At 40.6% G+C, this 24,502-nt stretch overlaps 1 protein-coding gene across 4 annotated transcripts; it reads left to right on the top strand.

Moving 5' to 3' along the window:
- Positions 1–20,748: 20,748 nt before the first annotated feature.
- LOC111884493 (uncharacterized) lies at positions 20,749–24,460 on the top strand. Of its 4 annotated transcripts, none has more exons than XM_023880812.3 (4): positions 20,749–20,907; positions 21,901–22,896; positions 23,171–23,207; positions 24,196–24,460. In XM_023880812.3, exons 2-3 carry the CDS (start codon positions 22,076–22,078, stop codon positions 23,205–23,207), a joined length of 858 nt encoding a protein of 285 aa, XP_023736580.1. In that variant the 5' UTR covers positions 20,749–20,907; positions 21,901–22,075; the 3' UTR covers positions 24,196–24,460. The 4 variants fall into 4 exon arrangements, with proteins under 4 accessions (XP_023736580.1, XP_023736579.1, XP_023736578.1 ...); XM_023880811.3 differs by having other exon boundaries at positions 24,175–24,460; XM_023880810.3 differs by lacking the exon at positions 23,171–23,207.
- Positions 24,461–24,502: the final 42 nt, after the last annotated feature.

Genomic DNA, 24,502 nt, shown 5'->3' with positions numbered 1-24,502 from the left:
TGCCCAACCGAAGGAAAAGACAAGGACACAGGAGGAGCCTAACTCTACTGCTTAGGGAGAAGCATCAAGGAACCCGGAAGATTTTGGTACGTCTCTCGATCTCAGATAACTAAACTGAAAACATTAAAAGGCTAATTCAAATGTAAATACTTCCCCATTAAGGCGAAAGTCGCAGCACTGTTATAAAATTTAAATTTCATCAGGTAAAACTATAATGGCTAAACATATACGTTACGACCATGTATAGTTAAGATGGATAGACCTAGAGTGAGTGAATGCCGCCTCATTTCCTGTTCCTCGTTTGGTTGTGGATTTAGGGCGGAGTCACTCAGTCAACAGTCCTCCCCACCTTAATTATACATGACTAGTATATGTTAGGCGATTATAGAAATGCCTCGTGAGAATCCATTCATGAGAAGGTACTCCACTTAGAAACACTTAGGACTCTCTATAGTTCCGCGTCGACTCTATCGGTCCAAGTATCCACGGCAGTGATACATAGGACGAAACCCGAGACGCCTAGAACTTGTGTGCCTGTTCGGCGCATGACTCTATCGATCCTCATTTTATATCATGTCGAGGTATGCCAATTTTGACGACTCTATCGATCATGGTTTGACGTAGTGCGACCATGTGTACATCCCTAGTGCTGTGTAAAAAGAACTTTCTCCGTAGCCATGTCGGCAAATAAAGGTTCTCCCGAACCTAAACATAATACAAATAATCAAACCTAATGCGATCCGTCAGTCGTCCCTCTTATCTCAAACCTTCCGAAGTACCCAAGAGAAGGGTACCGCGCGCAGTTGACCGACCCCTCTTAGTCATATGAAAACTTAAGCGAAAGACACTGCAAGCATTCCAGAAGACGATAACCATCTGAAGCATGCTTCGTAGATTCCCCAGAAACACCCTTCGCACCTTGCACATCAGGTTCGTGAACCTAGAGGAGAGAACTCATGAGACTGACCACTATAACCAGGTATATGCATAAAGGTGGTATATAGTTGAGATCAAAAAGATTTAAGATGTGTGCTTCCTCCCTACTCCCTGTTCCTCGTTGGGTTGTGGGTCTGGGGTGGAGTCGCACAACTGAACATCCTGCCGACCTCAATTATATACGGCTTGCATACACCAAGTATTAGTGGTTAAGCCGAATATGAGCTCTACCACGAACCTCATAGTAAAGCCCTTTATCATATTCCATAAAACAGGAGATGGAGTCAAGAGAACCACTGCGGGTTGAGCCACTATAATGACCACAAATCTGAAGTTTGTTGCCATGCCAGTTAAGCCCACATAGTAGCTAATACCCTCAGTTAGTAAAGGGATTAAAGTTCCGAGTAATGGAACCCTATACTCACTAGATTTCACCTAGACCGGGAAACACTCTGCAACTTCGGAAAAGTAGTTGCAGAAGATGTTCGCACTACTCAGGCACTTCGTCCACCCTGTTACAGACAAGTAGTGCCTATATGTCACACCCCCAAACCAGAACGGCGGAAACGTTCGGGGGCGGAGGACGTCATATTCAGTATCATAACAGTTCATAGAAAGGAAAGTACACACCACCATACATATATAAAGGTTTCAAAAATGTTCACATCATTGTATTCATTACATGCTCAAAAGATAAATGCATAAACATCTTTCAAAAGAAATAATTAACGCCAGCGCGTTAATCCCCAAAAGTTGATTCCCAAACCTGCTTAACAGTTCCCTGAGAATACAAGTTATTTCAAAGAAAAAGTGTCAACAATTAAGTTGGTGAGTTCATAAGTGATTTAGAAACATTGAATGCCATTCCAAAATGAGTGTATATTTTCCAAGAAAATCCCTTATTTTCTTATAAAATTATGAAATGCATGAGAGTATTTGTGTTGAAAAATGTCGCTAGTTGAACCAAGAAAATCCCTCATTTTCCTAATAGTTGTTTGGTTTGTAATCAGGAAAAACCCTTATTTTCCTAACAGAACTGGCAGCCTCTAAGACCGAAAATCGCAAGCAACCGACGTGCTTAAAAGTTGTGGCATAGTTTTATATAATAAAGCTATACGAAGATCGCACTTGTTAGATGAAGAATAGTTTTAATAGCTACTCATTCATAAAAGCATAATACCATAATAATTGTATATCCGGTGAGTTTTATAACCATACTAAACATAATATGCCTGTAGCGACGTTCTTCAGGCGTCGTAGCGTTATGACAACTGTCACCCCAAAAGACGGACTGTAGCTAACAGTCAGGGCGCGGGATCATGACTTCCCGTATAGATCTATACACATTTGACACGTGCTCCGAACGGGAGACTCTGGTTATAGACAGGACTTGTAGCGATACCTTTTAGCAAAAGGTAGTATTTGAAGATGTACACGTCTCACGGATTCTCAACTAAGTCTGTATTAAAGTGATAGTTTTGTATGCAAAGTTTATTCTTTTTCACAATGTTTGACAAAGCATAATTCATAAGTTCTTTGAAAGTATAAAATGGTTTAGCAAAGATGGTTACCCTTGATATGATGTATTTGTATGTAAACGTATAAATAAAACATATTTCTATTTATAAAACATATTGTACCCCAAGAGGGTAAAGTTGTGTTGTGAGGTGTTTTGCATGATAATAACTTCAGAAGATAGTTTAAACAACAGTATGAAAAGTATAGCAAAAGATCGATGTTTCACACGATTTTAGTCGTGTGTTTACTTGTATTCCCCCCCCCCCCCTTAAAAGTGTATAAAAGCATTTAAAAATGTATTTAAAGAGTGTTTGTAGGGGTATGAACTCACCTAGAAGTTTGAAGATAGCGAGATGGAAAACCGGGCAGAGTTTCGTCTCGGGAAGCGGATCTTTCTCGGGATTCTCGGGAATCTCGGGAGTAAAATCGACTCTCGGGACTTGAGTAAAAATGACCAGGGCTTCGGGTTTGAACGGGCACGGAAAACGAGGCAAAACGCAAGGGAAATGAGAAGAAATGAGCAAGTTTTTCGGAAACCCTCGCACTTCTATTTATAGGGGGCCTGAGAAGCCTCGGTACGCGGGGCGTACGCTCGTACGCAGCGCGTACGCGTACGTCATGCATGAGCGAGTCCTCGACTGCCTCGGCTTCGGATGGGACGGATCGGATGGGACGGGTCGGATGGGGCGGGGCGGTAGCTTCGCATAGGGGCGACGTGGACGGACCGAGACCAAGGCCTTCGGGTACGCGGGGCGTACGAGGGTACGCAGCGCGTAACCCGGATGAGGACGCTGACTCCTCCTTCGGATATTACCGGATTTTTGATATAAATTTATATATAATTTATTTAATAAACTTCAAAAAATCATATCTTCTTCATACGAAATCCGTTTTCGATGGTCTTTATATCCACGCGTAGGTGAGACTACGCTCTACAACTTTCGTTTAGACTCCGTTGGCAAATTCCGAAATTATTTTTATTATTTATTTATAAAATGACGTGATTAAGGAATTTCTTTAAAAATTCATAACTTCTTTATCTGACGTCGGTTTTTGCCAGACTTTTCACCGCTGAGATACCATTGTCGAGACCTTCGATTCTCGTTTAGGTCATTCCGGCCAAAAGTCGCTCGATCTCCGATTCGAGTTTTTAGCTGTCTGCTGCTAAGCTGAACTTGGAAAAATCTTAACTTCAATATACGAAGCCGGATTTGGGCGCTCTTTTTACGTAGGATCATGGTTTAATGACATTTAAACATAGAGGGAATTTAAATAGAACTTTTTGGACATTTTATTATCAAAGTTAATTTTATTAACTCAAAAGTGGTTACAATACTTGACTTTTTAGGTCATTACAAAGAGTTGAAATATCGGGTTGTTACATCATCCCCCCGTTAGAGAGAATTTCGTCCCGAAATTTTAATACAAATAGAAGTATTAGGGACTGAGGAAGAGGTGCGGATACTTCTGTTGCATTTGGTCTTTCCGTTCCCATGTGAACTCGGGTCCTCTCTTAGCATTCCATCGAACCTTTACTATTGGAATGCGACTCTGTTTAGTTCGTTTAACTTCCCTATCCATGATTTCGACGGGTTCTTCCACAAAGTTAAGATTTTCATTTAGCTCGATTTCATCGAGTGGAATTACAAGTGTTTCGTCGGACAAGCACTTTTTCAGGTTCGATACGTGGAATACTGGATGTACCTTGTTAAGCTCAATTGGAAGTTGGAGTTTGTAGGCCACTGGACCAACTCTCGAAATGATTTCGAAGGGTCCAATGTATCTAGGATTTAGCTTTCCACGCTTTCCAAAGCGTATCATGCCCTTCCAGGGTGAGACCTTTAGTAGTACACGGTCGCCAATCTGGAATTCCAAGGGTTTACGTCTCTTGTCGGCATAGCTCTTTTGCCTATCCCTTGAGGACTTCAGTCGTTCTCGTATTTGCACGATCTTTTCAGTCGTTTCCCTGATGATCTCCGGACCAGTGAGGGTGCTATTAGGGACTAGGCCTTTTGCCAACTGCGTGTCGCCCACTTCCGTCCAGCACAAAGGTGATCTGCACTTACGGCCGTAAAGGGCTTCGAATGGAGCGGTCTTGATACTAGTATGGTAACTATTGTTATAAGAGAACTCGACCAAAGGTAAGTGAACATCCCATGCCTTACCAAAGTCGATTACACATGCTCGCAACATGTCTTCCAAGGTTTGGATCGTCCTCTCACTCTGTCCGTCAGTTTGCGGGTGGTATGTTGTACTCATGTCCAACCTTGTTCCCATGGATTTTTGCAATGATTGCCAGAATCTGGAAGTGAATCTGCTGTCTCTATCTGAGATGATGGACATCGGTACTCCATGAAGTTGTACGATCTCCCGGATGTAGGTTCTTGATAGTTTTTCCATCCTATCAGTTTCCTTGATCGGTAAGAAATGGGCTGCCTTGGTTAATCTGTCGACGATTACCCAAATAGTATCTTGGCCACTCTGAGTTTTGGGCAGTTTGGTTATGAAGTCCATGGAAATCTGCTCCCATTTCCATTCAGGTATTCCAGGTTGTTGGAGTAGCCTGAGGGTTTCTGGTGTTCTATTTTTATTTTGGCGCAGGTTAAACACTTGCTCACATAAGTAGCAATCTCCGCTTTCATGTTTGGCCACCAGTAGAGTTGTTTGAGATCTAGATACATCTTGTCTGACCCTGGGTGTACGGAGTATGGGGTCCTGTGTGCCTCGCTCATAACTACCTCTCTGAATCCACCAAACTTGGGTGTCCAGATCCGGTTCATGAGGTAGCGTGCTCCGTCACTCTTGATTTCTAAGTTCTTGTCCATTCCCCTAAGGGCCTCACCTATCATGTTTTCGGGTTTCAAGGCCTCTATTTGAGCTTCCTTGACTTGCGCTGACAGGTGCGAATGGATCGACATGGCTAATGACTTCACTCTTCGGCCAGAGTACTCCTTTCGACTAAGGGCATCGGCCACGACGTTTTCCTTTCCCGGATGATAGCGAATCTCACATTCGTAGTCGTTGAGCAATTCAACCCAACGTCGTTGTCTCATGTTTAACTCCTTCTGGTCGAAGATGTGTTGGAGGCTCTTGTGGTCTGTAAAGATAGTGCACTTGGTACCGTAAAGGTAGTGCCTCCAGATTTTAAGAGCGAAGACCACTGCTCCAAGTTCTAAGTCATGAGTGGTGTAATTGACCTCATGCGTTTTCAGTTGTCATGAGGCATATGCAATAACCTTTCCCCTCTGTATTAGCACACAGCCCAGCCCTTGCTTCGAAGCGTCGCAATACACCACAAAATCTTCGGTCCCTTCCGGAAGAGAAAGGATAGGTGCACTGCAGAGGGCTTGTTTCAAAGTCTGAAACGCAGCATCTTGCTTTTCTCCCCAGTTGTAGGTCACACCTTTCTGGGTTAAAGTGGTAAGAGGCTTTGCGATGCTAGAGAAATTCTGGATGAACCTTCGATAATAACCAGCAAGACCTAGAAACTGGCGAATTTCGGTTGGTGTGGTTGGTGCAGACCAGTTTTCGATAGCCTTGATCTTTGAGGGGTCCACGTGGATTCCTTCCTTGCTGACCACGTGACCGAGGAAGTCCACCTTTCTAATCCAAAACTCACATTTTGAGAATTTTGCATAAAGTCTCTCAGTTCGTAACGTCTCTAAGACTTGTCTCAGGTGTTGACTATGTTCCTCTTTATTCTTTGAATAAATGAGTATATCGTCTATGAATACTATCACTAATTTATCCAAGAATAGACGACATACCCGATTCATTAGATCCATGAATACGGCCGGGGCATTGGTTAGTCCGAACGGCATCACTACGAACTCGTGATGTCCGTATCTCATCCGGAAGGCCGTCTTGGGAACATCACTCTCTAGGACTCGCAGCTGGTGATATCCCGACCTCAGATCGATCTTGGAGAAGTAGTTGGCTCCTTGGAGTTGATCGAATAAGTCGTCGATTCGGGGTAGGGGGTATCGGTTCTTGATGGTAAGTTTGTTGAGTTCTTGGTAGTCGATGCACATCCTGAACGATCCATCTTTCTTTTTCACGAACAACACGGGTGCTCCCCATGGCGAGAAGCTCGGCCTGATGAATCCTTTTCCAAGTAGTTCATTCAGTTGGCTGGATAGCTCCTGCATCTCTGTCGGGGCTAATCGATAGGGTGCTTTGGCTACTGGGGTAGCTCCGGGAATCAGATTGATTCTGAATTCGACTTGTCTTGCGGGTGGTATTCCTAGAAGGTCCTCGGGAAACACGTCGGGAAAATCGCATACGTCGGGCACATCCTTGACGTCCTGGACTTCGCGTTTCACATCTACAACATGTGCTAAAAATGCGTGACACTCCTTGCGTAGGTACTTCTGAGCTTGGATACTTGAGATGATACTAAGAGTGGTACTAGGTTTGTCGCCCAAGACAAGGAAGGTTTCGCCGGTTGGCAGATTAAGGCGAACGGCCTTATCGTAACATAAAATGTCCGCACGATGTGAACTCAGCCAATCCATGCCAATAATGACATCGAAACTCTTAATCGAGACTGGAATGAGGTTGATTTGACAGAGATTATCGTTTAAAGTTAGGGTGCAGTTTAAATATATCTCCTTAGTGCCTTCGGTTTTCCTATTGGCCATTTCTACTATGAATGGTTCACTTAATGATTGTGGTATTGGTTTTAGCATGCCTTTAAAGTCGTGACTCACAAAACTCCTTTCCGCTCCACTATCAAACAAAATGCATGCATACGAGTTATCGAGAAGAAACGTACCCGTAACAACAGTAGGGTCCGCAATGGCTTCATCTTGTCCTATTGCGAAAACTCGGCCCCTTCCGCCGGTATTCCTGTTGTTTGCCTTCGGGCAGTCCCTGCGGTAGTGCCCTGTGCCTCCGCACTCAAAGCAGGCGCGGCTTATTCCGATATTAGTAGTAGGGGCGGATTGTTGGGCTGGCTCTTTGCAATAGCGGGCTGTATGACCCTTCTTATTGCACCTGGTGCATTGAAGGTCACGGCAAAGACCGTGGTGGTGGAAGTTGCACTGGTTACATTTCGGTAGTCTTCCATTGTATGAACTTGTGGGGGCAGAGTTGGTAGGTACAATAATAGCGTGGGTCGCTACCACTTGTTGTTTCTTGGGGTTCTCCTGGAGGGTTTGTCCCCTCCTCTTGTTCCAAGGCTTACTCTGGCCCTGAGCCTCCCTAGGTGGATTTGCGGTTGCTGCAATGGTACTCTGTTTCACTCCGTGGTCGATGAGACGTTGAGCCAGGCGTTTAGCGCTGTTGTAGGTGATAGGGTTGGAGGCTAGGACATGCCCTTGAATCTGGGGTGACAACCCCCAAATGTACCTTTCGACCTTCTTTGATTCTAGGTTGACCATGGTAAGGCACAAAGCAGCGAGATCGTTGAACCTAGCTGTGCAGGTGACTAGATCAGATCCAGCCATTTTCAAATTCCAGAGCTCCTGCTCAAGCTTTTGCACTTCGCCCCTTGGGCAGTATTCTTCCAGTAGTAGAACTTTCAGTTCTTCCCAACTCATGGCGTTAGCGACAGTGAGCGTCACTGAATTCACATGGCTTTTCCACCAAGTGATAGCTCGATCTATGAAGGTGCAAGCAGCGAACTTAACCTTGCTTGTTTCTTGGCACGAGCAGATCTCGAAGACTGTTTCGGTCTTTTCGACCATTGCATTAGTGCAATGAATCCTCCACTGCCATTAAAAGTCTTTGGTTTTGAGTTGGAGAACTCCTTGTAGGTACATTCCCTTACATGGCCCTGGCCGGTACCACGATTGGGATGATTCGTGCTGCTTCCTGTACCTCCATTTGCATTGGAGTTTATTTGAGAGAGGGTTGCTGCTACTGCTGTTGTGATAGCAGCCTGGACCATTGCCCGATCATAAGTTAGTGGTGGAGGTGGTGGTGGGGTTGCGTTGGTACGTGCTGATCTACGAGGAGGCATTGTGCTGCCAAGAGAAAATGAGATATTATAAGTTTCGGTGGTTGCGAGTTGAATGATATTGAGTTAACTACCTTAAATAGATTAAGAATTTGGTTTGGCCAACACTAGGTTTTGAGCTTGATTCATTAATAACGTTTGAATGGATGTAATTATGAATTGAACGGACTACACATAATTAAAACAAGAAAGAGATATGCCCTATATATATTAAACATATAGTTGTGTTACATCCGAGTTTAGACAAAACTTTTTGACCTTTCTAAAGGTCTCCGATTACAGAAAGTTTTTAAAGAAAAGAATATTCTTATCCGAAGTCCTAATTTATAACAAAATTTGAAATCCTGGCAAGCACTATTTGCGACGTAGGTTGCGCTTGGAGCTTGACTCCGCATCTGATTGCTTCGATTACATTAGACGCCTATCAAAAGCGGCTTGTTGCTCCCTTAACTCGGCTAGGGCTGCAATCATCTGTGCCTGAAATGCCTCAGATTGGAGTTGGGCATGGTCCTGAATTCCATCCAGCCTACGGATGTCAGAAGTGTGGACCTGCACTTCTACGTTGATCTCGCGGATCCGGTTGGCTTGAACTCCGGATTGATAGCATTGGTTGGCTAGTTTGCCAACCATGACCGGAAGTGCTCGGTCTGCCGATCCCCCGCCTTTGACATCATAAAAGTCTCGGCACATGCCGTAGGGATGGCGTAAGCTTTGTTGTCGGCTCCAATGGTGGAGGTGACTTCCCCACACAGGAGTGGGTCCTTGGAAGTTCCTCACATGGACAGGAGGTTGTGGGGCCGGTGGATTGATAACCTCTGGCTCTGAATCTGTACCAGAGTCATCTCCCTCATCCAATTCTATCGGCTCTTCGTCTTCTTCGGGATCTTCTTCGATCCATCCTCCATTGCCTTGGTTGGGAAAGTAGGGGTCATTGGGGTGATGGAATCCAGCCATTTAGTCTGTACGAGAATAGGGTTAGGAATTTACTATAAGCTAGAGCACATTTATTTTACCCTCACATTAAATGGTTGATGACAACACAAAAGCTCCCTTAGTATTATGCAATGACGTGTTTTTGGTAAAAAAAAATTGAAATTTGTTGTCCACTGCAGACACTCCTCGGCACACGTTAGTCGGCTCTCGGACAAATATAGTTGATCAGGCTATATCCTTCCCAGTTCCGATTACATGTCCCAAGGCGTACCTGCACTGCACAGCTTATTTATAATACTTCTAAAATGGTCCGATGTGAAACTGTTATTAGTACAAAATGAATGCATGCTTACTTTAAAAAAACTAAATAAATTTAATTTCAAAAGTATGACTCTTCTCATAGTGTTTTTGCCCAGTTGAGTTTATAGTTGTATACCAAAAATGGTTTTGATATACTTAATTCACTATAAACGACGCTCTGATACCAATCTGTCACACCCCCAAACCAGAACGGCGGAAACGTTCGGGGGCGAAGGACGTCATATTCAGTATCATAAAGTTCATAGAAAGGAAAGTACACACCACCATACATATATAAAGGTTTCAAAAATGTTCACATCATTGTATTCATTACATGCTCAAAAGATAAATGCATAAACATCTTTCAAAAGAAATAATTAACGCCAGCGCGTTAATCCCCAAAAGTTGATTCCCAAACCTGCTTAATGGTTCCCTGAGAATACAAGTTATTTCAAAGAAAAAGTGTCAACAATTAATTTGGTGAGTTCATAAGTGATTTAGAAACATTGAATGCCATTCCAAAATGAGTGTATATTTTCCAAGAAAATCCCTTATTTTCTTATAAAAGTATGAAATGCATGAGAGTATTTGTGTTGAAAAATGTCGCTAGTTGAACCAAGAAAATCCCTCATTTTCCTAATAGTTGTTTGGTTTGTAATCAGGAAAAACCCTTATTTTCCTAACAGAACTGGCAGCCTCTAAGACCGAAAATCGCAAGCAACCGACGTGGTTAAAAGTTGTGGCATAGTTTTATATAATAAAGCTATACGAAGATCGCACTTGTTAGATGAAGAATAGTTTTAATAGCTACTCATTCATAAAAGCATAATACCATAATAATTGTATATCCGGTGAGTTTTATAACCATACTAAACATAATATGCCTGTAGCGACGTTCTTCAGGCGTCGTAGCGTTATGACAACTGTCACCCCAAAAGACGGACTGTAGCTAACAGTCAGGGCGCGGGATCATGACTTCCCGTATAGATCTATACACATTTGACACGTGCTCCGAACGGGAGACTCTGGTTATAGACAGGACTTGTAGCGATACCTTTTAGCAAAAGGTAGTATTTGAAGATGTACACGTCTCACGGATTCTCAACTAAGTCTGTATTAAAGTGATAGTTTTGTATGCAAAGTTTATTCTTTTTCACAATGTTTGACAAAGCATAATTCATAAGTTCTTTGAAAGTATAAAATGGTTTAGCAAAGATGGTTACCCTTGATATGATGTATTTGTATGTAAACGTATAAATAAAACATATTTCTATTTATAAAACATATTGTACCCCAAGAGGGTAAAGTTGTGTTGTGAGGTGTTTTGCATGATAATAACTTCAGAAGATAGTTTAAACAACAGTATGAAAAGTATAGCAAAAGATCGATGTTTCACACGATTTTAGTCGTGTGTTTACTTGTATTCCCCCCCCCCCCCTTAAAAGTGTATAAAAGCATTTAAAAATGTATTTAAAGAGTGTTTGTAGGGGTATGAACTCACCTGGAAGTTTGAAGATAGCGAGATGGAAAACCGGGCAGAGTTTCGTCTCGGGAAGCGGATCTTTCTCGGGATTCTCGGGAATCTCGGGAGTAAAATCGACTCTCGGGACTTGAGTAAAAATGACCAGGGCTTCGGGTTTGAACGGGCACGGAAAACGAGGCAAAACGCAAGGGAAATGAGAAGAAATGAGCAAGTTTTTCGGAAACCCTCGCACTTCTATTTATAGGGGGCCTGAGAAGCCTCGGTACGCGGGGCGTACGCTCGTACGCAGCGCGTACGCGTACGTCATGCATGAGCGAGTCCTCGACTGCCTCGGCTTCGGATGGGACGGATCGGATGGGACGGGTCGGATGGGGCGGGGCGGTAGCTTCGCATAGGGGCGACGTGGACGGACCGAGACCAAGGCCTTCGGGTACGCGGGGCGTACGAGGATACGCAGCGCGTAACCCGGATGAGGACGCTGACTCCTCCTTCGGATATTACCGGATTTTTGATATAAATTTATATATAATTTATTTAATAAACTTCAAAAAATCATATCTTCTTCATACGAACTCCGTTTTCGATGGTCTTTATATCCACGTGTAGGTGAGACTACGCTCTACAACTTTCGTTTAGACTCCGTTGGCAAATTCCGAAATTATTTTTATTATTTATTTATAAAATGACGTGATTAAGGAATTTCTTTAAAAATTCATAACTTCTTTATCTGACGTCGGTTTTTGCCAGACTTTTCACCGCTGAGATACCATTGTCGAGACCTTCGATTCTCGTTTAGGTCATTCCGGCCAAAAGTCGCTCGATCTCCGATTCGAGTTTTTAGCTGTCTGCTGCTAAGCTGAACTTGGAAAAATCTTAACTTCAATATACGAAGCCGGATTTGGGCGCTCTTTTTACGTAGGATCATGGTTTAATGACATTTAAACATAGAGGGAATTTAAATAGAACTTTTTGGACATTTTATTATCAAAGTTAATTTTATTAACTCAAAAGTGGTTACAATACTTGACTTTTTAGGTCATTACAAAGAGTTGAAATATCGGGTTGTTACACTATAACCCTCCACCCTCTCGCATGGAGGAAATCGTCATCGCCCTGTAGATGATAGACTTCATTCTCCGAAGTAAACACTAGAATACTGAGAACCACAGGATAACCTCCGCAGCCAAGAATACTTGATCAAAGTGCGAAAGTAGTTGCGTTAAGCCTCATGACCCAGATCCCGAAGAGATTTTAGACTTGACACCAACCTTGGTGTTAGTCGAGGGGTTATGTAGGAGCATGCGCTTTCCGCACTAGAATAAGCCAAAGTCTTAGAGATTCATTCAACTATTAGGTGTTCCACGAATACTATCTCACGTAGAGATAGTAGAACCATCTCCCGAAATAGTCCAACACTCGTCTGGTGAAACCCTATCTCCCTGACCCCGAGGGTTTCTGTTAGAAATATCTCAAGATTCATTGTGCAGGTTCATTTTGCATGAGCTTGAGATAGACACTTTACAGCAAATAGATAACCGTAGACACGCAACCCATTCGATGATCTAGAAAGGCTCTAAAAGCCAATTGACAGGAAACGCGAAACTAAAGACAACCCGAGCTTCCTAAGAACCAACCTGAAGGATTACACTACCAGTATGAAAGAGAACGTTAGGAACTTCGGAATGGCGATCACGCCAGTGATGATCTTGCCATAGAAGTATACTATGTTCTAAGTACTGAAAAGCTCTACCCTTCCGAGAGCTTAGGACCATCTGAGAATCCTCGCGGAGATTTGGTCCAACCCTCGTCAGACCACTACTACTTCCGGATATTCCACAAGTTTCACACCCGATCGATCCACTTCTTAGACTTAATATGTGTTTACCCGACGTCACTCTGCGCATCCCACTCATCTTGATAGAAACCATTGAGAACCCTAACCTCGTAGATACACCAATCGGAACCCACTAACTACACGAGACGGAATCTGCATCCCGTAGGTGAAGGTTTGTTGGAATGTCAAACACAGACCAGAGTTCACTTGGGAATGCGAGGACTAACCGAATAGGAAGTACCCTCCTGCCTCTATCATTCATACCTACTCCCTTGCCTAGACCTGAATTTCGGGACGAAATTCCCTCTAACAGGGGGATGATGTGACAACCCAAAGTTTATTCTGTTACATTACCCCGTTTCCGTTAACGGAATATTCCACTGTATAAAAGTTCCGTTAATAAGAGGTCGTCAAATAAATAAATGTTTTATTTATTTATATTCTATGTCATTATTTGTCGTAGTAAAATAAAGCAAAAACACTTAAGTTACATTTCCATATTAATTTGGAAAAAGTTAATTTTATTACGACCACTAAATCGGGCGCGACCAAAAGGCCCGTTTAACGGTAGTATTGGGTAGATTCCCACTAAGCTTCAACTCCAACCCTTATATAAGGGGGAGTAAACTCCATTTCAACCTTTTTACTCTCTCTCTCTAAACTCTCTCTCTACAACTTTTTTTCCCGAGCCAAAAATCGTCCGTTTCGAGCCCCAAACGAGTAGGTAAACTATCCTAACTCGTTGTATAGCCTATCTAGCATGAAAATTCGTGTTTAAATCATAAAATAGGGACAAAATGATGTGTTTACGGCCCAAGAACACTCTTGGACCGTGAACACCATTTAATGGGGTTTTTAAGCCCCAAAACCCCTCCAAATTGCCCCTAAGGCTTAGATATGACTTTTAGGCTTACATATTCAGACTTAGAACACCTTGAAAACGAGTTTTTGAAGAGTAAACATGAGTTTACTGCCCAAGAACATGCTTGGGCCGTAAACTCCTCTTCATGGGGAGTAAACTCATATTTGTGTGTTAAAAATGCCCTTAAACACACCAATGGCCTTGGATTAAACTCTAGAATCAACCACAAACAAGCTAGGGACCTTAAACTCAATTAAAACAACTCCATAAGGAATTCACGGTCGTAAACCCCTCATGAAAGGGTACCTGGGCCATAAACTCCTATAAAGGGGTTAAATGGTGCCCTAAACTCCCCATTTGACTTGGAAACATGCTTAGGATTTTAGCCTCTACCATTTAAGACTTCAAAAGACCAAAAGAATGAGTGTATAGGAGCTTACGGTTGTAAGCTCCCTTGCTTAGGGCCGTAAACTCCTCAAATGGTCCATGTAAAGCCTTAAATCCATTCATACAATTTATTTTTGGACCTAGCATAAATCTACAATTGATATGAGACCCTGTAGCATCCTAGAACACCCTCACCATGAGTTTACGGCCGTAAACTCATGGGGAGTTGTCCCAGGGCCGTAAACTAAGTGTATAATAAACTTCATTCCTAAGTCATTCACACCCTTAGATGTTACCCGGGACACCCCAAACCCTTAACCAACGTGTTTTCCGCTCCATATAGTGCGTATACTTGTTAAATTAGTATTAAATGTACTAATTGTATGTGAACATATGTTATCATATGTTAAATAGGTCATTAAGTGTGTCCAAGTCTTTACTTGACACCGAGCACCCAACCGACACCTTCGTCGGATCCACTTACATCAGGTGAGTTCATACCCCTGAATGAACCTTTTAAATGTTTTTACATGTTTTATAAATACAAGTTAAACATGCCAGTTATCATATCAATCACATGTGATTAATACCCACATGTACAAGGATTTACCACACTGTAAACTGTTTTACCAAGTAGAATACTATAAATGGTTTTCCAAAAGGTTTTCACTTGTTCAGAACTCTTACTTATATTGTTTTATCAAAGTTCATTTTAAACTGGTTTATGAAAAGTTTCCAAAGAATTTCTAAAGGTTTTCAAACTTATTTTACCAAAGAACACCAAGTTGTGATTTTCTCAAGTATAAAGGTTTTTTTCCATGTTTTGATACTCCCTCTTAGTTTAAACTCCTACTTGATAACGCCTTCACTTCGTGATGCGTTTATACTTGTTATTGCCTCTATTTCACTTATACTTGTAGTCGCTTATGCCTATTAGACGCTCTTACTTCACTTGTTGTCGCTTCCACTTCGTAATACACTTATATTTGGTATGCTTATACTTCACGATTCGGTTATTCCATGATGTACGCTTATACTTCACGATTCGTTTATTCCACACTGTACGCTTATACTTCACGATTCGGTTATTCCACACTGTACGCTTATACTTCACGATTCGGTTATTCCACACGATTCGGTTATACATCACGATTTGGTTATACTTCACGATATGTTTCCACTTGTTACACACTCAGACGTAGTTAGATGTATGTCTATGCTTGTATAACAATGATTGAAGGACTTAGGAAGGCTTGTCCGCCCTATTTCCTTTTCTTCGTTGAGATGTGGTCTGGTGGGATCGGATGTCCGTTCGAAGGTTGTTTGATTCATTAGTTATATATTACGTATATGAGCATAGACATATAGCTTTACTCTAGTCAGTTCAGTTATGAGTCGCTACCTCTAGTTCGGCACTTATATTGGAAACCCACTACCCACTATTTGGGATGCATCTTCAGGACACGGCCTTCTCCGTCGTCTAGTTGGTAACCAGAGTCTCCTGTAGGGAGAGCGGACATTGTGTGTATAGATCTATACGGGATTGACACCCCCGCACCCTAACTACTAGCTACAGTCCACGACCTACCAAGCCAAGGGGTGACAAATGTCACATTTCATAGACGCTTGCAGGGTGTCAGGTACTCTAGTGTCGGTTAGTATGGTTACGAGTATCCCAGGTTACCTTATAATTCATAGCCTTAAGGTAATGGTATTTCACACTGTATTTTACACTGTACTTTACAAGGTATGCTGAAAACCCACTCTCAGAGTCACACTATTTTTAGACCTTGCTAGCTGTATCTTTCATTTGATACTATCTGGGGTCTGTATTCCTTGTTTTAGACCTTGCTAGCTATATCTTTCATTTGATACTGTTTGGGGTATGTATTCTTGGTTTTAGACATTGCTAGCCGTACCTTTCATTTGGTACCGTCTGGGGTCTGTGTCTCTTTTGTTAGACTGAGCCAGGCGTGTCGTTCGTTCGATACTCTCCTGGAGTCTATGATTCCTTTGCCTTAGTCAGCAGTCTTCACTGCTGAGGCATATGTTATTTCCCTGATTTCTCTTTCTTTCTTTAATAATCAAATTATGTATTTTGATAATGATAGCAATTAAGGGAAAACTACTTTTTACCACATAACTTCGTCCAGTCTTGGTAGAAGACTACTTTTATTAAAGAAAATATAGGATTTTCTGGAAAAGACACTAATGTAATGGACACTCTAAAACTACCACTTTTATTAAAGTTATTTGGATAAAATGACACTAAATGCTTATGAACTCACCAGTATTTGTAAAAATGCTGATACTCACTTTTCAAATAACTTGTATTCTCAGGTCAACTTTAGACAAGTACATTCCCGGAGCTGTTGATGAAGATAGCTTAGTACCAAGCTGTACTTATATTATTACTTGTATTACTTTGATGTATTGATATGTAAACCATGTAAAACTATTACTATTAATGCAATGGTTGTTTTACTTTGATTACTATAATGCATGTGTTGTGATACTTGACATGACGTCATCCACCCCAGAACGTTTCTGCCGTTCCGGTTTTGGGGTGTGACAAATCGGGGGTGTAATGTGGCAGTAGGTTAAATTAGGGTGATCACATGGATGAAGGCATGATGGGGATTACCAAGGGTTAATCGGCCAACCAGTTAAATTGTCAAAAGTGAGTCAAAAAGTCAAACATAATATCCAAATTGAGAGAAAAAAATTTGAGTGTCAAAATCGAATTTTTAACAAAACTTAGTGGCTTTCATAGCATTTGTCTTGGAAAAAAAACAAAAAGAACATGATACAATAATAATAACAATATCTTAAAATGATTATTTCAAATAATCATTTTAACAATTTACTAAAATAACCTTAATATCCAAATGATATTTCATATTTTAATGTTATATAATATGTATATTATCTTTATTTGCATTAAACATTTAAAAAATTTCTACCCTTCAAATATCAATGTGTACGCCTTTGCATCCTAGTCACTTCATGTTCGCTTTATGTCAATGTGTAAGCCTTTTCATCCTAATCACTTCATGTTCACTTTGTTTCATTAACCTTTGGTTACATTTTAGTAAAAAAACGAAAAATCTTCTTAAAATCAGACTTGCTTTGAAATTTCAAAATAATTTTTTTTTATCTAAAATCAGATCACCAAAGACCGACGAGTGAGCTGAGTTGTTGCTGCGAGGGTCGTGAACGACCGGAAAACTTCGGGTAAGGCCATCTGCCATCTTTTTCTCTCCTCTCCTTCGCTCTTCTCGGTGGGTTGACATTGGGAACGTCGATTGTTACCGCCGGTGGCCTTAGGGTCGTCGTTTCTGCTTGTTCCAACCTCCTCAGCCACCTAGTCGATGGTTGGGAGCTGTGGTCTCGTGCCTTGATATATGATTGTTGTTGTTAGAACCGTGAAGTGTTAGTGGGTGCGTGATTGGACAGAAAACCCAGGAAAAACCACCATAGCTGCCAACCATGGTGGCTGCCGCCATATCATCTTTTTCTGCCACCACCAGCCACTGTGATGAGGTGGCTGTGTGCGTGAATTAGTGTGTGCAGGAATGTAGCTCTTGAGCCTAATGTTGTATGGTTTTCTCTTGGCCAGGAACACAAAGGAAACTCATCACCATCACCGTGAGGTGGTGGCCGCCACCTTCTGTCGCCGTTCCGCCACTGCTAGCCACCATCTCAGTTGGTTGTGGGCTTCTGGATGCGTTTGGAGTGATATTTGGAGTGCTTTGGTGTTGTTTTGGCTAAAGATCATAACCACCACCACCGCGAGGTGATGGCTGCCGTCGTGAACCACCGCCAACCACCACTGCCTGAGGTGGTAGTGGGTGGTACTCGACTTGATTAGACTTTAATTATTGTAAAAACTTAACTATTGGATTAATTGGTTTTTTATTTGGTTGGAAACCCTAATTTTAGAAATGTGTATTTTAGATTTGTCGAGACCCGCATTTGGACCGTTGGATTTGGAATTTTGAATTATGCCCGACCACATTGTAAGTTTGGTCTAGTGGAGTAATGGACTTAATGAATTAAGTCCTTAATGGGTTGAGTAGGAACACTTAACCCTAATCGTCATTTTATGTGAAAAACCCTAATTGGGTTTGGGTTCTTGTTGGGCCATTTCTTGGACTAGGTTGCTGTGGGCCAAATGGGCCAAAAGGGAACAATTTTATGGACTAAGGAAACTATTGGGCTTTAGGACAAGGCCGATTGGAAAGGCTTGGGCCCAATTTGGAAAATTGGTCCATAAGTGGGCCATAACCGGGCCTTGATGATTATGAGATATTGGACGATCGAAATGCCAATTGTTTAGACTAGAATAAATGGTTGGGCCTCAAGATAAGTCCATGTGGAAGTTTGGGCCCAATTTGGAATATTGGGCCATATGTTGGGCTTTGGTTCATTGATTGGTTTTTGGGCCTTCAGAGTGTGTGTTTGGACCTTGGTTTTGGACCAAGTTAGGTTAAGGGTAAAATAGTCTTTTTACCCCAAGCATGGACTTATGGTTATGTATTGGAACCCAATTATTAATTGGGTGTTGTTTTGATGTTGACAGTTCGGAAACCTGTCAACCAGCAGCTAGAGTTTTATCCGTGGGACTTCAGCAGTGTGAGGTGAGTCTCCTCACCATACCAATGGGTCAAGGGCACCAAGGTCGACCCATTATGTATTATGTGATATGCTAGTTGATTTTGTGCTATGTGGTAATCTAATTGATTATGTGTTATGTGATATGCTAGTTGTCTCTATGATACTTGCATGGAAGACCTCATGGGGGGGAGGGTTCCCGGGGTACTTAGGTGTAAGACCTTGAAGGGTTTCTACGGCATCCTAGGTAAAGACCTTGGGGGTTCCCGAGGCACTTAGGTGTAAGACCTTGGAGGGTTTTCTTGGCATCCTAGGTAAAGACCTCGGGGGGTTCCCGAGGCACTAGGGTTTAAGACCTTGGAGGGTTCTCATGACATCCTTAGTTAAGACCATGTGGGGGTTCCCATGGCACCCAGTGTAAGACCCTGGAGGGTTTCTAGGGCATCCTTATATGTTTGCATGTTTAGCACATATGTTTGTATGTATGGTTTGATTAGTAATTAGTGAGACCATGTGGGGGTTCCCATGACAGTGAGCTAAGACCCTGGAGGGTTTCCATGGCACCCGGAGTAAGACCCTGGAGGGTTTCTAGGGCATCCCTATATGTTTATATGTATGACTTGTGTAGTTGATACGATTTATGTGATTATGTGTGTAAGACCTTGGAGGGTTTCGTGCTTACAATTTTGTTTATGGTTTCAGGTTATGTAGATTATGTGGGGTGTACTCTGGGGAACTCACTAAGCTTCGTGCTTGTAGTTTTGTTTATGGTTTCAGCTATCATCGGTTTGGAAAGGAAGGGTCCGGCTTGATCGCAACGCACACCGGTGTTTTCCGCAATATGTGATTTTGAGATAAGCTCTGATAAATGTTTTTAATTAGCAACGTTTTGGATTGTTTGGATTAAATGATATTTGTGTATTGACTATAACGAAAATGAAAATTTTACCCTTGATTTTTAGGTCGTTACATGTTTGTTTGTGGAGGTGTGGGTGTGGGTGAGGGTTGGGGTAGGTATGCATTTGTGGGGGTGGGTGGGTGTAGGTGAGGGTTGGGGTTGGGGTGGGTGTTTGTTTGTGTGTGTGTGTATGTGTTTGTGGGGATGGGGGTGGGTATCGGTGTATGTATGTAGGTGTTTGTAGGGGTGGGTGTGGGCGTGTGTTTATGGTTGTGTGTGTGCGTGTGTGTGTAGGGGGGGATTGTTTGCGGGGGTGTTGTGTGTGGGTGGGTGGGTGTGTGTTTGTGTATGTGTGTGTATGTGTATGTTTGTGAGGGTGGGCTTAGGAGTAAGAGTGGGTAGGTAGGGGTGTGGTGGGTTGGAGGTATTAAGGTGGGGGTAAGTAGAGGTGTGACTGAGTGTGTGTTTATATTTTAGAAAAAATTTCAAATAAGAAAAATGTGGAAAACAATGATTATTAGCTTTCCTAAAATTTTCAACTTCTTTATAATTTTAGAAAATTGAAAATTTTCATTTTCTATAAATAATATAGAAAAATAGACAAACCAAACGCTTTTTTAAAATCCTCATTTTTCTTGAATTTGTTTTTTGAAAACAACCATTTTTCTCAACTAAACGCAACCTAAAAGATTATAATATGACGTTTATTCTGAGTTATATATAAATTAACCATTAGACGTATTCTAATCGATAAACTTTAAAAACATTTTCTATTAGAGGTATTCTAATCGATAAACTTTAAAAACATTTTCTTTTAGACATTCTCTTGTAACTTGGTATTTAAATAAATTTTAAATAATTAAATATACACCGAGTAAGACATATAATAAAAATATGTTGTTTACCTCCAAATATTTATTATTAATAATTACAAGTATTGGCATTAAGAGCCATTGCTTACGTGCGCCGAAGTGCGCATTTTCTAACTACGTTACGAAAATAAATATTAGTAAAAGAGAGCGACTTTTATTATTATATAAATACTCAAAGAAGAAAAGTAACACAGTTAGCGTGTCATCTTCTCAGCCCTCGCCATCTCCCTTCCCAAGTCTCCTCCCCCGATCGATTTCAGTAAACCCTTCGAATCTAACACTCAACTGCTTCATCATCGGTCATCATCCAGGTTAGTTTCAACTCGTAAAATCTCTTTTTCATCTCTTATCGGTTCTTTATTCGCTCAATTTTGCTTGTTTGCAATATTTTGATTCCAGTATTGTTCGTTAGTGATAGGTCTTTGTTCGTGTTAGGGTTGGTAAATCTGATTTGATCAATTTCATAATGTTTGCTGATTTATTGGAGAGTTTAGCATTAATATTACATTTATTAGTCGATAAATTCACTTTTTTTCCTCGTTGGTTTGTAACAGTTTCTGTTTGACTATTTTCGGGTAATTTTGTTGATTTTCTATTGATTCTGAGTGCATATATGCCTAAAATGATCATGTTTATATACAACCTAACTGCTGTATAAGTTTAGGGCTGTAACTCGTGAGATACCAAATACTATTAGGTTTCATGAATCAATGTTCTTATGGAGAATGTAACAAATGGACAAGAGAATGACTAGGAACATGCTGATTTTATAGGGATTATGTGATAAGTTACCATACCTTTCTCTATAAATGATTTTGTGGGAGAAATGAATAGTAAAGGAATGACTAAAATTGGAAACCATGAGAATTCCAACATAGTTGGATAGACTAAAATTGGAAACCATGGTACTTTGAGAAGCATGTATAATACATTTACAGCAAATCCCTTTATCTCAAATTAGTGAGTTGGAATAAAATTAGAAACCATAAAGAATCTGGAAATGAGGTGGAACAATCCAGGCTCTCAAAAATGAACTACATCCAGGTAATTAAAATGTGGAAATATGGGCATACAGATAGATGTGTATCAAACTATCAATTATCAAACCAATATACACAAAACAACATAACACATAAACATCATCATAGTATTTAAATTCATAACTACTTATGTGGAGAGTTGAAGTAATTCATGTTTTTAAAAGATACACTTACGATTTCCTATGGAAAATCTCTTGACTATATCTTTTTATTGGTTTTTGACTACTACAATTAGTGATCTATTTTTCATTGTCCTTTTACCAGGTACACTTGCTCATATTGTTGAAGATCAATTACCTTTTACTGACCTCCCAAACCCCAAACCCTAAACCCTAAACCCTAATTCCAATTCTATCAGATAATGAAGTTTTCATGTTGACACTCACATTTTCTTATCAAACTCAAACTCCACTATAAACCTTAAAAAATTCAAACTTTCATGGAGGGTTTTCATCTTGATACTAAATGGGAAGACATCACATGTCCCATATGCCTATCCTACCCCCACAACTCTGTTCTTCTCCAATGCACCTCCTACAATAAAGGCTGTCGCCCTTTCGTTTGTGACACCGATCATCTCCACTCCAATTGCTTACACCGCTTCCGTATCGCAACCGGGACATTGACCGAGTCAACCGGGGAATTGACCGAGTCAACCGGGACATTGACAAACAAACCATCATGCCCACTATGCAGAGGCGATGTCACGGGTTGGGTGGTGATCAAAGAGGCAAGGGTAAAATTGGACGAAAAAAAACGATGTTGTGAAGATGAAAAATGCACATTCTCAGGAACTTACACTGAGCTTCGTGAACACGCGCAAACAGAGCATCCACACGCGTGTCCTTCAAAAGTGGACCCCGCAAGACAACAAGATTGGGAAAATTTTCAGCAGTCTTCTGAGATAATCGATGTGTTGAGTACTATACATTCAGAGGTCCCACATGGGGTGGTGTTAGGGGATTATGTTATAGAGTATGGGGATAATGAATCTGGTGATGAGTATGAAGATTTTCCAGGTGATGATGGGAATTGGTGGACTTCTTGTATTTTGTATCAAGTTTTTGATAATTTTAGGAGTTCTAGAAATAGAAGAAGGGGGAGAGTGAGTAGAGAGAATCGTGGAATGAGTTATGATACTTCAAATTCAGATGAAGGCTCAGTGGTGTCTATGGAGATTCAAGAGTATAGAGTTGATGAAGGGGATGATGAATTTGTGAGTAGTAGTAGCTTATCCAGGGGTAGAACAGGGCATCGAAGGTGATTTTTTTTTTTTTTTTTTTTTTTTTATCTTTAATCTTTTTCTAACATTACTAACATTAAAGATTAAACATAACATGCAAAAAATAGCAATGTACTTTTGTTTCTTCATTGAAAGTACATTGCTATTTTTTTGCATTTAGTATTTTTGTTAAAGTTTAGGTATTTTACAATGAAATGTTGTATTTCATAGATGAGTAAGTTTTTGATGTTTGTTGAAAGTAGATTTTTGCTAATGTAATTACCTGTTTTGTATTAATATCATATGTGACAGTTCTCGCAGACGTCCTTCCCGCTTCAATTATAATTAGGTACAACAACACATCTCACTTCTATTCATGATACAGTGTCATTCTTCATTTTTTTTTTGTTAAAAGACCAAAATACCCCCATTATATAGGAAAATCAATAGGTTTTTTAATTCATGTGTTTGTACTGGGACTTGGCTGGAAAAGTTTTCTAGGGCTATTTCTATGATGAAGGTGAGGAGGGCATTCGTGTCTTTTTGCACGTACAATAAATTGCAATTTTTGTATCACCTATCACAGGAGAGGGCTGTTTTTTTTTTGGGGATGGAATAAATTTACTTTTATTTATCCTACAACACCATTATTTTTTTATTATTACAAACTTTAATCAAACAAACTTTTAAGTTTCCGTAAATAACTTAAAATATGTTTTAACGTAAATTACAGTTTTTGTCCCTGTAATGTAGTGATTTTTACGGATTTGGTCCCTGACATTTTCTTTTTCTTTTATATTCCTTGTGGTTCAATTGTGTGTTGGATATGTTCCTTCCCATTAACACTGTCAAAAGTAAGGACTTTAAATATGTGAAAATTACTAGTTTGCCCCTCCTTTTGATATTTTTATTACACTTAGTGCATTAGAAAGGGTCCACATTATATTACTCTAATCATAATCATAATAATTAAAATTTATAAGTACATAATAAAAATATTTAGAGGGGCAAACTAGTAATTTTCACATATTTAAGGTCCTTATTTTTGACAGTGTTAATGGGAAGGAACATATCCAACACACAATTGAACCCCAAAGAGCATAAAAGAAAAAAAAATGTCAGGGACCAAATCCATAAAAACCACTATAGCATGGGGACAAAAACTGTACTTTACTCTATTAATGTTTTATTGTAATGTAATTCTGTTTGGAACGTAGTCAATTTGATTTTTATTATCTTACATTTATTAAGTGATGTGATGTATATATAGAATTTTTTTTATCTAATATCTAATCATTTCTTGGTTTTATGTAAAGTTTTCTGTTGAAATTTGCTAGATTTCCACGTGGCAAAAGGAAGCTCACTGGTTGGAAGACATTGAAGAAAAAGGCTTGCAACCTGAGAAGACATTTAATATGTGCGATGTGATCCTGTGTGCTGAATTTTGTTGATGGTTTCATGGTTTTATGTTTGTTACCTTCATCCAAATTTAAGCTTTTTTGAGTTCATTCCTGCATGGATCACTGAATAAATTCAGACCCTTGTACATTGATTGATGGAACTCTTTCTCAAACAAATTTAAAACACACAATGATTTTAGCATCTATTGTCTATGTAGAATTGAATAATTATGGATCCTTAGCA

This window comes from Lactuca sativa, chromosome 5, assembly GCF_002870075.4.
Source record: "Lactuca sativa cultivar Salinas chromosome 5, Lsat_Salinas_v11, whole genome shotgun sequence".
NCBI lineage: Eukaryota > Viridiplantae > Streptophyta > Magnoliopsida > Asterales > Asteraceae > Lactuca > Lactuca sativa.
Note: the sequence above shows the minus strand (reverse complement) of the source record. Positions and strands in the feature narration are given on the sequence as shown.

What these genes read in the sequence shown, in the direction of transcription:
- LOC111884493 (XM_023880809.3), top strand. Translation starts at nt 22,076, where the DNA reads ATGGAGGGTTTTCATCTTGATACTAAATGGGAAGACATCACATGTCCC. An exon ending in GGTAGAACAGGGCATCGAAG is followed by an intron (nt 22,897 to 24,174) that starts GTGATTTTTTTT and finishes TTTTATGTAAAG; the next exon opens with TTTTCTGTTGAAATTTGCTA.